The 17,487-nt window shown below is 44.3% G+C and overlaps 1 protein-coding gene across 2 annotated transcripts in view; it reads left to right on the forward strand.

The window, feature by feature from the left end:
* Nucleotides 1–17,487, forward strand: part of LOC307245848 (voltage-gated potassium channel KCNC1-like) — a gene marked incomplete at both ends in the record, with an annotated part of 50,962 nt that overhangs the window by 24,746 nt on the left and 8,729 nt on the right. The window contains 3 exons of one of the 2 annotated variants that reach the window (XM_080021549.1): nt 3,576–4,554; nt 5,681–5,881; nt 7,475–7,596. In XM_080021549.1, coding sequence (XP_079877675.1) covers nt 3,576–4,554; nt 5,681–5,881; nt 7,475–7,596 — 1,302 coding nt within the window. Of the gene's footprint in view, nt 1–3,575; nt 4,555–5,680; nt 5,882–7,474; nt 7,597–17,487 lie in introns of those variants that run through there. The other variant, XM_080021550.1, reaches the window with a different exon arrangement.

Here is a 17,487-nt window from a genome sequence, read left to right on the forward strand (position 1 = left end):
ACAGTAGGGGACTGAGGACGCAGACCTGGGGGGATCCGAGGGAGCTGGACATGTGCTTCCCCACCCTAACCACCTGGGGCCGGGCTGTGAAGAAGTCCAGGATCCAGGCACACAGCGAAGTATTCAGTCCGAGCTCCTTCAGCTTGACAGCCAGTCTGGAGGGGACTATGGTATTGAAAGCTGAACTATAATCGATGAACAGCATTCTCACATAGGCCCCCTTCTGGCCATCCAGGTGCGTGAGCGTGGTGTGCAGTACCTGGGAGACCGCGTCATCCGTGGATCTGTTCTGCCGGTACGCGAACTGCAACGGGTCCAAGGTGCGGGGGAGGGAGGCGCAGATATAATCCTTAATCAGCCTCTCGAAACACCTCATGACCACCGAGGTGAGGGCCACCGGACGGTAGTCATTCAGGCAGGTTGGAGAGGCGATCTTCGGGACAGGAACGACGGTGGACCTCTTGAAGCAGGACGGGACCACTGATTCAGCCAGGGAGATTTTGAATATTGTAGTGAGCACCGGGGCTAGCTGGTTAGCACAGCACCCGCTGCTTTCCTGGTGTTCACCCGCATCAGAGCCCTCATGCTCAGACACTGACAGTGCGCACTCATCCCCAGCGGTGTAACTCCAATTAGCCGGCGAGCTGGGGTGTTGTTGCCAGACTCAAACCATGCATAAAAGGAGTTCAGTTCGTTGGCTAGGGAGGCGTCCACACTCGTGGCTGGGGAGGAGCTCACCCCGCTCCTCGTCTCCCTGTTAGTTTCAGAATCAATTCCAACAATGGTATTCATCACTTTTAAAGATCTGCATGGCTTTGCCCTTCCCTATATCTCTGAGCTGCTAAGCCCTTACTCTAGCAGCTGGTCACTCAGGCCTGCTATCTGTCCGTCGCTCAAATGTTTAATGAAAAGGTGACCGTGCTCTTAGTGTTTCTCAATCCGGCAGATCATCCAAATCTGTTGTTTGTTTCAAGCAGCTTTCCTTAACGTTGTTGAATGTGTCCTCTTCCATTGAATTTGTCTGTTTGTCTTGTTTCTAACTCATATTTCATTGTGCTTCTTACTTAATATTTCATTTTTTGTATTCTTTTATTTTACAAGACCACTGTGGTTTTCATTTTCTTTTCTGCCACCTGACTGCTTGTCGAGCATTTTGTGATGCATGTTTTAAAAAATGCTTCAAAAGATTGACTTATTTACTTACTATTAGTAGGTGATAATAATTGGGAGATATCTGTGGGTTTGTGATGTTTTTAGTGGTTAAGGGGATAGCAGTGTGCTGGGGGGTTATTTCATTCTAAAAAGTGTGACGTCCCGAAAAAAGCTGCAATAGCCTGTCCACCTGCTGAGGGAAGGGTTACAGAACCGAGGACGTCATCACTCTTCTTTAATCAGGGCTCTACCGTGCCACATCCCCTCCCATGTGGAAACCTCTATGACTTTACTGATGTTTTTCCTCACCGTCCCAAAGTCCTTTCTCTTGTTGACCCTGAGAAAGGAATTTTTGAAAAGAATGGGTCGTGCGGTCGCTGCCAGACACTTTGGTTCAGAACAACAATACAAATCTCTCCGGAAAGGACAGGGAGCTGCAGCTGCCGTCCCAGCACCAAAATCACAGCTGCACTGTCAGCCAGCCCGGTTCTGTTGTGAGGTGGATTCTATCCTCTCATTACTCTGTAGAGAGAACTCAATGTAGACATGAATAAGTGTAAAAACATTTCTGTGACTTGGACACTGCTGATATGAACAGCTGCCTGAGCTAGAGAACTTTCAATTGATTTCATGCTTACTGGTGCTGACCAATAAGCTGTTGACCTTTGGAAAGGTGGTCCGTTGGAGAGTCCAAAACAGAGCAAGCTTTCACAGCAGCTATGTCAAATCATCTTATTTTATATAATGCTGCTCTTCTACAACATAAATCGTGAGACGTAGTAAACAGAGTTTCCGTTATCCGGGAATTGCGGGTTTTTGACTGGGAAAATCTGTTGAAGTCTGACATATTTAAATGGCTCCAGTCATAATGTCCGGTGATAATAATTCCCTCCGAGCACAATTTGAATGAGTGTTTGGCCATAAAATTATAACGACAATCATCGGAAAAAAAATATTTCCTTTGTGTCAAAATAAAACAGATTCGATCATTTTGTTGAAAATAAATGACGCAGATCTGTTCATTTCCGCGTTCGGCAAGTTGGAACAGGAAGTCGATCTGTTTGGAGGATCTAAAGCTGACCTTTCACCTCTAACCAATCACGTTTGTGGATATAGAAATAAGCCCCGCCCACAGGGCCAGAACTCTAAGGAAAAGCAGAAAGATGATGTTTCCTTGACAACAGGGACACATACATCCATAGTTTGCTGTTTTTTGGATATTTAAGTTCAACCCAAAGCAGTCACTAAATATTGATTTTGTAAAATAGAACACCACAAACTTTATTATTTATTTTGACCCACTTGTTTTTTTAATTAAGTTTTTTGATTTTATAAAAAAGTTATTTTCGTGAAATCTTAATTAAAGCACCTGCACTTGTTACTTACTGATCACGAACGGAAATTATTTGATTTCAAATAGTAATATTCGTAATATTTATTTAATTATTTTTAAAAGGGCGTTAACTGACAGGACTTATTGCATTTATAATATTCAATAAAAAATATTATAAATCGACATGTCTTCATTCTCTCTAAAGAAAGATTTCTTCACGCCATGATTCCCTCTATTTTGTCTAACGATGAATATTCTGACAGAATAGAATTACCTAATGCAGAATGAATTAGCACATCTAAAATGAGAATTTCCTCCGTTTTGAACTCTCCAACGTACCAGTCCTACAAAGGTCAACACTCTTTGCTATTCAGCAAGGTTTAGCCCTACTCGAAGGCATCCCTGAGAACTTCCTTTAGTAGTGAAAGTGAACGTCCTCCTGAATAACAGAAACAGAACAGAAACAGTCTTTAATCGTCACACGACACTCCACAACACATGCTTGCACACACACGCTTGATGGTGGCCGGTGAAATGGCTCCTCTGCTTTTGACCCATCCTGGCTTGTCCTTCCTCCGGGGGCACAGCCAGGAGCAGTGGGCAGCGTACGTGGACGCGCCCGGGGACCAGGTGATAAATGTCCATCGCTGGTCAGACCATGATGGGTGCATGTTTTTGGTGGGGGTCCTTACTGACGTGAGGTGGAGGAAACCCCATGTGAGCACGGGGAGAACATGCAAACTCCACACAGAAAGGCTCCTGTTTTTTTTTTTGGAAGATAACCCGCCGGAGCACGGTGCCAACAGCGCCCCAGGCGGGAATCGAACCCAGGACCTTCTTGCTGTGAGGCAGCAGTGCAATGCACAGGAACTCCATCCCCTACCAGAATATTAAACTAAAAGTTTAAATGTGTGATCTGAACAGCAATGATTACCTTCCAAGTTTGTATTTCCTCAACAAACTATAAAAGGTCTTACGGTATTGCTGGAGTTCACACCTAACCTCTACTTCCTCCAAATGTATAATTGTTTCTATGTGGTACTGACCGCTTCTCCTTGGTTTCTCCCTTCTCCCTCTTCTCTCCCTCTAGTATGTGGCATTTGGCTCCCTGCTATTCATCCTCATATCAATCTCCACCTTCTGCATGGAGACGCATGAGGCCTTCAACACCATCACCAACAAGACAGAGAATGTCACCGTGGGGAACACGACCCGTGAGGAGATCGTCTACGAGGTGGTAACGGACAGCTGGCTGACGTACGTGGAGGGAATGTGCGTCATCTGGTTCACCATCGAGGTCCTGCTGCGGGTGACCTTCTGCCCGGACAAGGCCGAGTTCTTCAAGAGCACCCTCAACATCATCGACTTCGTGGCCATCCTGCCGTTTTACCTGGAGGTGGGTCTGAGCTGGCTTTCCTCCAAGGCCGCCAAGGATGTGCTGGGCTTCCTGCGCGTGGTGCGGTTTGTGCGGATCCTGAGGATCTTCAAGCTGACACGTCACTTCGTGGGTCTCCGTGTTTTGGGCCACACCCTGCGTGCCAGCACCAACGAGTTCCTGCTACTCATCATATTCCTGGCGCTGGGCGTCCTCATCTTCGCCACCATGATCTACTACGCCGAGAGGATCGGTGCCGACCCGGATGACCCCACTGCCAGCGCCCACACCAACTTCAAGAATATCCCCATCGGGTTCTGGTGGGCCGTGGTCACCATGACAACTCTGGGCTATGGGGACATGTACCCGGAGACGTGGTCCGGGATGCTGGTGGGCGCGCTTTGCGCCTTGGCCGGTGTGCTGACCATTGCCATGCCCGTCCCCGTCATCGTCAACAACTTTGGCATGTATTACTCCCTGGCCATGGCCAAGCAGAAGCTGCCCAAGAAGAAGAACAAGCACATCCCACGTGCACCTCAGCCGGGTTCCCCCAACTACTGCAAGCCTGACGCTCTCGCCATGGCTACTGCGTCGCCCCAAAGACTCCTGGGAAACGTCCTGGGGGGCGTGATGGGATCTGGAATTGGGGGTGACTGTCCTCTTGCCCAGGAGGAGATCATAGAGATCAACAGAGGTGAGAGGTTTACGGTTTTTACTGGTCTGACTGGAGATATAATTGTTGTCGTTAAAAGCCAAAAGCTGATTCAGCATCGATTTAAACCACTTTGCTTTGATATGATTTCACCAACAACAGTGTCCAACATGCTAAATGTCTGACATCAACAATCAGCAGAAGTTAGAAACAAAATGACCTTCATTGGTTTGATAGAACTCTGAGTCGCTTCTTGAGTGATAATGAACTATAATCACTCAGATAATATATCTGGAAGTAACAATTCCAGATATATTACAGAATTTGTCCTTTTGTAAGTTCATGGCATGATCGGTTACCGTTCTGTTCCACTAATCCATACAGTCCTGCTCACTCAGCGCTTCTGCGCGTGGCGGGACTTGTATTACAACTTTTTATTATATCACAACAATTTCATGCATTTTGTTTGTTTTTATTCTGTGTGGTCATCAGCTCACAGCAGTCGACTTGTGTCATTAAAGTCGACTGGTTGAATTGTCGCGTTGGAATGACCAGCAGAGTTTAGTAAAGGTTTGGAAGTTTAGGTAGTTCGGTCCAGGAGGGACTGGATTTGCCCTCCAGACGTCTCCGGCCCATCACATCTCATGTGTGATTTATAAGCAGCTTGGAGCCCACGGCCGCCTCGCAGCAACCATCTGTCGTCACAAACCAAACAGAATGGAGCGAAAACCGACTCAATTATCTGTTAAAATGTGCTGTGTCTCAGCTCACACAGTGGAGCTAAAATTAAAACACCGACCTGTGCCTGTGGACTTCTCTTTCCGCAATAATCCACATTAAACAGGTTATTTTACGAGCTGAAGTCACCGTGAGCCGGTGATAATATATATTTTTTACGAGATAATGTGTTTGATCTGTGTGCCTGGACAAGCAGCTTGTGTCTCCTGAGGGTTGAAGGAGTGGATCTGAGGAGGTCCTGGAGTTTCAAACTAACTCCAGGATCACATGACCTCCACACCAGCAGGTCATGGTACAGGAAAGTGTTTCTTGCTTTGGTAATTTTCGACTGAAGAAATGCAGAATGTTTTAAATACCCAGAAGGTATTTCATAGTTGTTTTTTTTTACACCAAAACACATTGGTTCTTCTCTTTTCCCTCCTTTGTGCAGACTCCAAGCAGAATGGCGACGCAGCGTCGGCGGCGCTAGCCAATGAGGACTGTCCCACCATTGACCAGGTCCTGAGCCCGGACGAGCGGAGCCCGGCGGGGCGTGGGGGTGGCGTGACGCGGGAGCGCTACCAACAGGACCGGGCCTGCTTCCTGCTCAACACCAGAGAGTTCCGCGCCACAGACGGAAATGTCCGGAAAGGTATGCCCCCCCCACACCAGGGATGCCGGACACACACACACACACACACACACACACACACACACACACACACACACACACACACACACACACACACACACACACACACACACACACACACCTTACCCTACAGACCTAAGCTAACACCAAGTGTGCTATTTAGCAGGTTGGGGAAGGAGCTAACGCCTGGTGTCGGAGAGAGAGCGCTAACACACTAACAGAGAGGAGGGGGAGCTGCAATGGAAATAAACACAGTCATATACACACACATACAGTCATCATATACTTATATACTCATACAGTCACACACACAGTCACACATACAGTCACACACAGTCACACATACAGTCACAGACACAAGCACACACAGTCACACACCCATACAGTCATACAAACAGTCACACCCAGTCAAACATATAGTCAAACACACATACAGTCACACATAGTCACACACAGTCGGACATATAGCCTTATACACATACAGCCATACACACAGTCACATACACACACTCACACAATCACAAACAGTCACACATAAAGTCACACACAGTCACAAACACAGACACACACAGTCACACGCAGTCACACACACAGTCATATACACTCACACAAATGGTCACATACAGTCATGCACACAATCACACACACAGTCACACACACAGTCACACAGTAACACAGTCACACATACAGTCACACACAGTCACACACAGTAATACAGTCACATACAGTCTCACATACAGTCGCACACACAGTCACACGCACAGTCACAAAGTCACACACAGTCACACTCAGTCACACACAGTCACATACACAATCACACACACAGTCACACATAGTCACACAGTCACATACACAGTCACACACACACAGTCACACACACAGTCACACATACAGTCACACAGAGTAACACACACAGTCACACACACACACACACACACACACACACACACACACACACACACACACACACACACACACAGTCTCACATACAGTCTCACACACTCTGTTACACACACAGTCACACACAGTCACACACACACATCGTCACACACACACAGCTTTGCTGCTTCCCATTCATGGTGTCGCTGTCTCTCCATCACTGCTTGAAATCATGATGTCTCTCCTTCTGTCTGTCCTCCATCTGTCTGTCTCTCCATCCATCTGTCTGTCTCTCCATCCATCGGTCTGTCCTCCACCTGAGGTGGAGGTGCTCTCTCTGTCTATCATCTTCATAATGAGGTCTCTCTCTCTCTCTCTCTCTCGCTCAACTCAGACAGTTCACCATGCATTAATTTACTTCTCGCCCCCCTCTTCTCTCTCCCCCTCCCTCTTTTCCTCCCTCCTTCCTGTGTTGGCTTGCACCCCACACCCTCACCTCTCCATTCCTCCTGCACCCCCCCCCCCCCGTTTCTCCCCCTCCATCTTCTCCATCTGCTTCCTCCTCCTTGTGCTTCTCTAAATGCTTCTATCTAAAAACCCAACACCTTGATTCATTTCCTTACTGTTTAAAAACCCAAAACCACCACCTTAACGCCCCTCACACCTCCACCCTCCCAAACTCCCCGATGCCCCCTGTTGGTTGACACCAACCAGAGGCCGCAACCATGGTGGCCAGCCCCGACTCCCCCCTGACAGACGATTGGTTTAAGCCGGAGGGGTCGCTGCTACGGCAGGACCTCAATGCTAACTCCACCTCCTCCTGGATCAATCCATAGAGCAGAGGTAACACTGACACCCCAAGGAGGGAGGGTCCCTGAGGTCCAAACCCACACACACACACACACACACACACACACACACACACACACACACACACACACACACACACACACACACACACACACACACACACACACACACACACACACACACACACACACACACACACACACACACAACCACTCTGCATGCCCCCAAAGACGAACAGACAGCTGTGTGTCTGTGCGAGAGAGAGTGTGTGTGTGTGTGTGTGTGTGTGAGATGGAGTTAATCCTTCAAAGGGTGTTTAAACTGTAATAGTGTGATGGCGTTGAGCTGAGGTTCTGACTTAATTACTTACTAAACCTTATTTTTGCCCATTGGGAGTCGACCCAATCGATCGGCAAAACCCTTTCAAGGCTTTGCAAAATTTGGACCACAGCCTCAATACTGGACCCGGGAAATTCTTCCATAGATCTGATTGGAAGACATCACTGCTTCAAGCAAAAATACCTAAAATACCAAAAATAGACCCGTTTTTAGCAGTGATGTTCTGGCCCTTCCTTCCATACATTCCTCTGTGATCATCACCCTTCCACTCGGTATTACACACATAACACGAAGATCCGGCAGAATCTAGTCTCTCTTTCTCTCATTTGTAATGATTGAAAAAAAAGGTTAGGTAAAAAAAAAGTTTTAAAAAGAGTTTTCCTTTAAAAGGTGTTTCATGAGATTGAACCAAACCTCCGCCCAACTGCTGCTACGACGCGTCTTAAAAACAACAGCTGTAACAAAGACACAACAACAGTATCGCAGATTACTCCTCACTAATATGATATTCATAAAGAAGAAATTCTACAGAAAAACTAGATGGAGATGTTGTGAATTCAGTCCATTTTTCCTCTTGTGCACACATATTCATGCAAGTTGTGTGTGTGTGTGTGTGTGTGTGTGTGTGTGTGTGTGTATGTGTGTGTGTTTTCACTTTCAACAAAAGTGTATGTGTGTGTGTGGTTGGAGTCAGTCCCTAATACGTACACCGCCATACATCTCCAGTGTGTGTGTGTGTGTATGTGTGTGTGTGTGTGTGTGTGTGAGCGTGCATGTGGTGCACTGCTGGCTGACTTCGCTGTCTGACCAGTCTGTTGTTGTTGTTGTTGGTGTTGTTGTCTCTCTCTTCAGGTTGTGTCCTATCACGCGTTTGTATGTGGGCTTCTTCATTATTCCCGTTGTTCCCTTGCTCTGTGTCGTGCCGTCCCGTGTTTCTTTCCTTCTCTTCCTTGTTTTGTTGCTTCTGTGTTTTCTTGTGAGTCTCTCTGACCTCTGACCTCCACCGTGCTGAGAGGAAAACACCCAGATCTCACCTTATCACCATTCTATTGAAGCTCCTCCTTTCAAAATTGTTCAAAATCGGTCCGGTCGCACCAGGAAAATGTAGCATGAGCCATGAGTGTAACAATGTATATTCCGGCAGAAAATAACTGTATAAAATATAAATTTGTGAGCTAATTCGACAGCTTCCTCCATTTTGGACTTTTGTTGACCTTCGAAAGGGCAGCCCTTCGAAGGTCAGTAAAAGCCAAAGGTACTTTGCTATAGGTCAACGCTAGTCACAGTTCACCGAGGTGGTGACCGGGACCTGACGACAGACGATTGGTTGAAAAGGTACAAGCGCATGTCGCATGCTTTACCAAATCGAAACCCGAGTTGAACAAAACTTCTCCTGGTTTCCAACGCATAATGCAAAGGCTGGGCGGCAGCCATCCTTGCTGGGTCAGAGGTCATGAGGGTCACAGAGATGTAGAGGTCGTGGGATGGTACCTCAGACTCAGGACGGTCTTAACACAACAAAGCTCTTCTTCAATTTATCAGACAGAGAATCTCAGGTCGCGTTGTGTTGTGAGTACGTTATGAGTGTGAAGTACTACTCTCTGGACCGAGTGCTACACAGTACTACGCAGTACTACACAGTACTACACAGTACTATATGTGCTTCCAGTGCCTGGTGAAGTACAATATACCACAGCGTAGGAGTAATACTGTCTAGAGAGCAATCCTTCAAAGTATTATGGACTGTAAGCTGCACCTGGTGCACTGACCAGACAGAGAGACAGACAGACAGACAGGCAGTGTCTCAGGTAAGAAAACTTCACAACCCTTCTGCCAGTTTTCAGATCAAATTGAAATGAATTCCCTGTTTAAAAGCAAAGCAGGAAGCCGTGTTGGCAGGAAGCCATGTGAGCTGGCGATACATTATGGGAAGTTAAGTGTTTTGGACGGGATGCTACACCTCTTAAAGGGGACGTATTATGCAAAAGCCACTTTTTTCAGTGCTTGCACACATCTATGTGGGTCTCTGATGGTTCGATGGCACGATCGGACCCGCTAGCGTTGAAGCTAGAGCTGAGCATAAATGGGAAGTGCTCTTTTGGCTGCAGAGACCAGCACAAATCTTTTAAAAGTAAGAGGAATTAATAGCAACTGTGGGTGGCAAAACTGCAGACGAGGGACATCCGCTCCACGTTTAAAAAAACAAAACCGTACATGTATCTATTTTATTTTATTTTCTGACGTTTCCGTAATTGATTGATTGATTCTGGTGCTCCTTGATGCTCTGTCCTGCTCCCCACATAGATTGTTGTTAGGCTTTGTAGATGTAATATGAATGAAGATTCAGCAACCGGACTGATTATTTCTCGCCTCAAACCTCTATTTATACATATACACCTCGAGCTGCTTCTCTAACTACACCTCTAAACATGCAACTACACCTCTAACTACACCACCATTCACAGATCTACATATGTAACTGTACCTCTAACTACACCTGACACTACACCTCAAAACATATAACTACACCTTAGACTATACCTCGAAACATATAACTACACCTTAGACTACATCGCCAACACCTCTCCTCTCTGAGACGCCACGTCATCCACATCTCAACTGTCCTCAAGCCATTATTTTGGGTGAGAAGCAGTGATTCTATTGGCTGAACTAGGCCCTGCCTCCACCAGTGGAGAGGAATCATGGGTAACAGAGTCCAGTCCTCCTTGTTTTTAAATAGGAACTCTCCGGTAGATTCTTCGATGCTTTCTTTCTTTGATTCTTCATTTGACCTCCAACCGTCACAATGCAGAATGCAGACACGGTGGAAGGTGGTCAGTCTGTTCTTCACCTCCACTCTGCCTCTCTTCCTCTGCTTCCCTCTTCATGTTCAAGTTCAAGTTCAAGAGGCTATTTGTCACATACATATACATACTACAAATGTACCTTTAAATGTTCATTTTTACTTTCTGTTCATTTGATTTCCTGGGAGTGTGTGTACTTTTCTGTCGTCTGACGTTCTGCGTTCTGTTCTCAGTGTGTTTTCGTTAAGTGTGATTTTCAAACTTGTTTGCTTGTGTCACTGTTGTATTAATTGTCGTTTACTTTATTATGTGTCGTATTTTTTCTCGATCTTGACCTTTTTTTTAATATATCTTTTGTTTTACTGCTTCTGTACATCTTTTTTTTCTCCTTGGAGTTTTTCCATCTCCTTGATTTAAAAGGATTGAAAACCTTGTACTTTAGAAAGGATATTTTGCTAAACATTGAGCAAAGTATTGCATTGTGGGTATATTTAGGGACTCAAAGATAAAAGAAAAGGTTTACAACAAATTTCAATGCCTCCTTCCCACTCTCTCTCTATATATACTGTATATACACCAATCAGCCACACGATTAAAAAATATACAACCATGCACAGTATATATATGGTAACACTTGTCAATAACATGCTGCATCCCATAGTTTCACCCTCAGTCAGGAACCCTCAGGAACGTGGCGCTGTGTGACATCATAAGGTCCTCTGAATGAACAGCTGATCTGGATGCTGTTAACAGGCAGAAAACACAGTATCAGGTTGTAGCGACACGCTGCGGCTTCTGATCACTCTCAGAGAGATCAATATATCTGATTATTGGAAACAGGTACTGGCTGTTAACAGGCCATCCATCCTGTTAGAGCAGTAGACCACATGAGACTGAGTTCTTGTGTGACGTCACGCCATAAAAGGATATGACATCACGCTATAACAGGATATGACATCACATGATAAGAGGATATAACATCATGCTATAACAGGATATGACACCACACTACAACAGGATATGACATCACACGATAAAAGGATATGACATCATATGATAAGAGGATATCACATCACAGAGGATATGACGTGGCGTGATAACAGGATATGACATTCAAGATTCAAGAGGTTATTTGTCACATACATACGGTCATACATATATTCAGTGAAATAGCATGGCATTATAACAGGATATGACATCACACTATAACAGGATATGACATCACACTATAAGAGGATATGACATGGCGTTATAACAGGATATGACATCACGCTATAACAGGATATGACATGGTGTTATAACAGGATTTGACATCAAGTTATAACAGGATTTGACATCACGCAGTAAGAGGATATGACACCACATGATAAGAGGATATGACATCACACAATAAGAGGATATGACACCACATGATAAGAGGATATGACATCACACGATAAAAGGATATGACATCATATGATAAGAGGATATCACATCACAGAGGATATGACGTGGCGTGATAACAGGATATGACATTCAAGATTCAAGAGGTTATTTGTCACATACATACGGTCATACATATATTCAGTGAAATAGCATGGCATTATAACAGGATATGACATCACACTATAACAGGATATGACATCACACTATAAGAGGATATGACATGGCGTTATAACAGGATATGACATCACGCTATAACAGGATATGACATGGTGTTATAACAGGATTTGACATCAAGTTATAACAGGATTTGACATCACGCAGTAAGAGGATATGACACCACATGATAAGAGGATATGACATCACACAATAAGAGGATATGACACCACATGATAAGAGGATATGACATCACACGATAAAAGGATATGACATCATATGATAAGAGGATATCACATCACAGAGGATATGACGTGGCGTGATAACAGGATATGACATTCAAGATTCAAGAGGTTATTTGTCACATACATACGGTCATACATATATTCAGTGAAATAGCATGGCATTATAACAGGATATGACATCACACTATAACAGGATATGACATCACACTATAAGAGGATATGACATGGCGTTATAACAGGATATGACATCACGCTATAACAGGATATGACATGGTGTTATAACAGGATTTGACATCAAGTTATAACAGGATTTGACATCACGCAGTAAGAGGATATGACACCACATGATAAGAGGATATGACATCACACAATAAGAGGATATGACACCACATGATAAGAGGATATGACATCACACAATAAGAGGATATGACATCACGCTTTAACAGGATATGACATCACGCTATAACAGCGCTCATCAAACGCTTCATTGTCTTTCCTCCGTCTCCCTCTCTCTGCCTCTCTTTGTCTCCCTCACTTTCTGTCTCCCTCTCTCTGTCTACCTCTCTCTCCGTTTCCCTCTCTCTCTGTTTCCCTCTCCCTGTCTCTTTCTCTCTGTATCTGTCTCTCTCTCGGTCTCCCTCTCTCCACTGTTTTCGTTCAGTATGACATCACAGTGAAGCTCTAACTTTAGGATTCCCCGCTCACTCTCCGGTGTAAAACTTCCAAACGGCCACATCGTGAGTCAGAGAAAGCAGGAAGAACACTGCATGGATCCATCCCATTTAACAGCTTTATTGACACGTCAGCCAGGAAAAATGAATCAGTCCAGCATTAACTTATTCAAACTTGAACTTGAAAAGTGAGTTGTCAGTCTCTGCTGTGAAAAACGGAAGTAGTGAGTCTGAAAAGTAAAATTGTCCTGCCCTCGTCACCTTAATCACTCAATAATATTTTTTTCTGCTTGAGTCTGTCACTCCTTTTGACGCGCTCGCAAAAAACACAGTTAAAACAATACGACATTGATCAAGTCATCAAATCAAATAATTGTTGAAAGTGACTAAAGAGTGGGGAAGTCATTTTTTAAAGCAAAGCATCCTGTTCCCTTTACAAAAGTGAAAACGCTGCATGACCAAATATCCAAATAATGCATTTTGAAACGAGCTGAGCTGTTCGTCATATGTTGACGAACACAGATTCAGGGATTCATCTTTTCTTCAAAGGGAAGTTGGGATTCGTTTGGGTCGACTCCACAGTTTGGATCCAAACGCAGCGTCAATATTTCATGAAGCGTTGCCTCCTGACTAATGTGAAGTAAAAGAGGAGCTTTCAACTAGTGGTCAACTTGGGGTCTCTCTGCGCTTTCTGAGCTTTCTGGGTGGGGTTGGGGAGGTTGTGTTGTACCCCGCCACAGTAAGATGGACGGGGGGGGGGGGGGGGCGATGGGTGTTGTTGTGTATGTTGCCCGTGAGATTTTAACCCAGTGACGGTTGGAGTTTGATTTAAAAAGTTCCTCGAATCTTCAGCGATTTCAGACAGGGAGCTGTGTCGGAGTCCCAAACTGATCGCTCATTCACTGTGGAGTGGACTGGTGTCGGCCATTTTGAAGGTAATACAATAATGAATGTTTTATATACGTAGTTCACTCCAAATGAGCCAAAATGCACTCGCTAAAACAAACGCTCACAGGAGCGTGAATATCCCAAATCCCAAAGAAATGAGCGTATAGATTTCACTCTGTAGGGAGTATTGATCATGTAGGTGTTAGTGCCCAGAGCGTGGCGCACTGTATAGATTTACTATGTGTAGCAGTGAAGTAGTAAGCACTTTAGAGTCCAGTGTTAATTTCCGTCAGTCCTGAACGTTGAAGCAGAATCCAGACCTCCAACCACCACTGGCATGTTAGCCATTGTTGGGGAAGCAGGTTCTCCCTACCAATGGCGTTCCTTAAGCTCCACAGCCCTGTCCGCCCTGCAGGGGGTGCTCTGCATGTCCACCCTGTGCTCCACCCTCACCATGCGGAGGGAAAAGACACAGTTTGCCCCACCCGCATACACACCCACCCGATATTTCACCTTACACCCAAAACGTGTCATTTCCCTCTGTATAGAAAAAAAATGAACTGAGCTCCATAATAGGAAGTAGCGAAATAGGGACAGGAAGTAATGTGGAAGGCAAGTCATATTTTCGTGTTCGCCACATGAAGTTTGTGAGGCGTTTCCCAGACAACCTCTTGTACTTCCTGTAAGACTCTAATGGGATACTGCACTACAGTACGCTAGCTGTGTTAGCTCAATACATGGCTGCAGAGGGGATCAGCTAGCCTAGCTCCTGGGAAATCATGGAAGAACACCCTCCAACATCTGGAAAGCTTTATTTAGAGAGTTATTTTAGGCAATTAAAATAAAAATGTAGGAACTGGATCTTAGTTTTAAATGCAGCTTCATTTGAAACTATTTTAAATAAATGAATGAATCACGACTCATTTCCCCCCAAAAAGCTGGAGTTCCCCTTTAACGGAGTGCGACTAAAAGCAGATTGGACGGATTTGCCTCCAAACTTCATGTGCTTCGACGTTCCTCACAGGTCTGAACTCTGTGGATTTGCAGTTTGTCTTTTAAAGTTTTTGTCTAAAACACGCCGACCTGGAGAGCCTAGGATCACGTGATTTACGATTTCTTATATCTTACCATCTCTTATGCTTCAGCAGTTTGTTAACTTTGTTTTTGGTTTCAATGAGGACATAAATCATGACCTGTCATCTTCTTGTTTTGTTCTGTCCTGTCTGTCTGTCTGTCTGTCTGTCCTTTATACGTCTTTTACATTTTTATCATTTTCTTTTTTCAAAAATGTTCTTTCTGGCGTTATTTTCCCTGATGTGTTTATTTTTGTTCTAACTTTCTAAACCTCATGTCCATGTGTATGATGTAATGTTTGACACCTAACGGATATTTCCATCTGCTTCATCCTATGCTTTTTAATCAAATGTAAAAAAATATCCCAACATTTATCTGATTTTTACTTTTTGCATAAAAACATCATATTTAATATTTTTCTAAAATTCCCTCGCTTGCCCTCAATTACCCATGAAGCCACTGGCTATGAGAAGTCTCGCAGTCTGAGCAACATATCAGGAATGGCCGGCTCCTCGCTGCGCCTGGCGCCCATCACCACTCCAACCTTTGAACCCTACGAGCCCCCGGGGCCGCTGCGCCGCTGCCGCTCTCCTATCCCCTCCATCTTGTAGCAGAACACAGCTCTCATCTGATTGGACGAGAAGCAATGCGACGGGTTTTCTGATTGGGTGAGCACTGGCTGTGCAGCAGCGGAGCTCGGCCAGCAGGGGGCAGCGTGGCGGGTCAGCGTTACACCGTGCAAACAACAATAGCAATAATATAAAAAAAGATGCTGGATATAGCAATGGGTTCTGTGTGATGGTGCATGCGTCAGGCTAGCTGATGGAGTCCGGTAGTTAATAAAATGCATATTACGAAGCTGAACAAAAACACGGTTTTTAAAGAAAGAACTGTTTTTGTGCTTTCCAGTCCAGATCAAACCCACTGTATTGACAAAACATCCATTTAGCCAAAGAAGACGTAGGTTTGTAGCTTAGCTCGATGTCAAATAGGTTTCTACTGCGTTCCGTGCGTGTCCGTCCTGTAGCGAGTGTTTTGAGAAATCTCGTGTAAAAAAAAGCAGAAGCGGAATCTTACGAAACAGACTCTGCATTTTTGAAATTTGCTATGTTTCACCGCCGTCACTTTGTACAAGTCTGTGGGTGTGATGTCAAAGAACATTTTGTGTTTGTGGAAACACAGCGAAGCGATGTCAAAGTGAGGAAACATTCATATATCACACCATGCAATGCAACATCCGCACACAATCCTAAAACCGTGACCTCACAGTATTTCCACATTTTAAAACTTTCGTTGAAACGCTGAAAGGGGCAACCTTGTTAATTGAAATAATTTCAGAAAAAATAAGACTCAAATTGTAACTTTTACAAGTAAAAATAAACATATAAAGTCTTTGTCAAATGAAGAAAACGTATTATCCAGCTTGCATGGGGGCACGTCTCAGCACATCCAGCAGCCAAACAGTGGGCCGAGCCATTACCGAGCACCTTTGCTTTTCATAAATATCTGTTCAGCGTCTCTACTTTTTTATTTTAATTGATTGTTTTTTTGTTTGGCTCATTAATCTAGATAGATTTTATGCCAAGAAGCAAAAAAATATTTTTTTTAAATGACATGAATTCATATATGCAAAACACGCAATATACATTAATGCTGGAAACACTGCACATATTGTAAATATACAGATCTATTTTTAACCTTTAAAGTGCACAGACTCAATAGGCAATCTACTCGTGTCTGGATCTGGATGGTCGCCATCTTGACTGTATTGACGTGTTGGAGACATGAGCCATTTGTCTGATTTGAATCCAGTCTTTCTTACATGTTAAAGCTTGTAGCTGCCTTTTCTTTTTATAACATCCATGTTTTCAGTTTTGTACGTTTTCTAAAGCACTTGACTCGTATTCTATTGGTCGTGTGCGTTTCACTGAACGGGATGATTCTGACAAATGTATTCTTTCATATTTTAATGTAATTTTCTTTGAAGGAAAAAAAGAAATGTATCATGATTTGTTTCCATATCTTCTTAAAAGAAAGATTGTAATTGCTTGAGAATTAAGAGTTATTTGTTTGCAGCTGTATATACAGTATACGTGGTGTTTGCAAACTCCTTTAGTAACAAATGGCCTTCGGGTTCAGTACGAACAGAAACGCTTCAAAGCCAATTACATTTGGATATGCAGTATTTCAATCCAAAGCTAAGGTTTATGCCAGGACTCCGTCTTGGTGTGGATCTTTCATTTACAACTTGAGAGGTTTGCAAAGGCTTCTGTTAGAAAGCGTCACCTTGTAAAGTTGCCATTTTTAATTGCCTCAAC

The sequence above is a fragment of the Zeus faber genome (genome assembly GCF_960531495.2).
Source record: "Zeus faber genome assembly, chromosome: 20".
NCBI classification, from domain to species: Eukaryota; Metazoa; Chordata; class Actinopteri; order Zeiformes; family Zeidae; genus Zeus; species Zeus faber.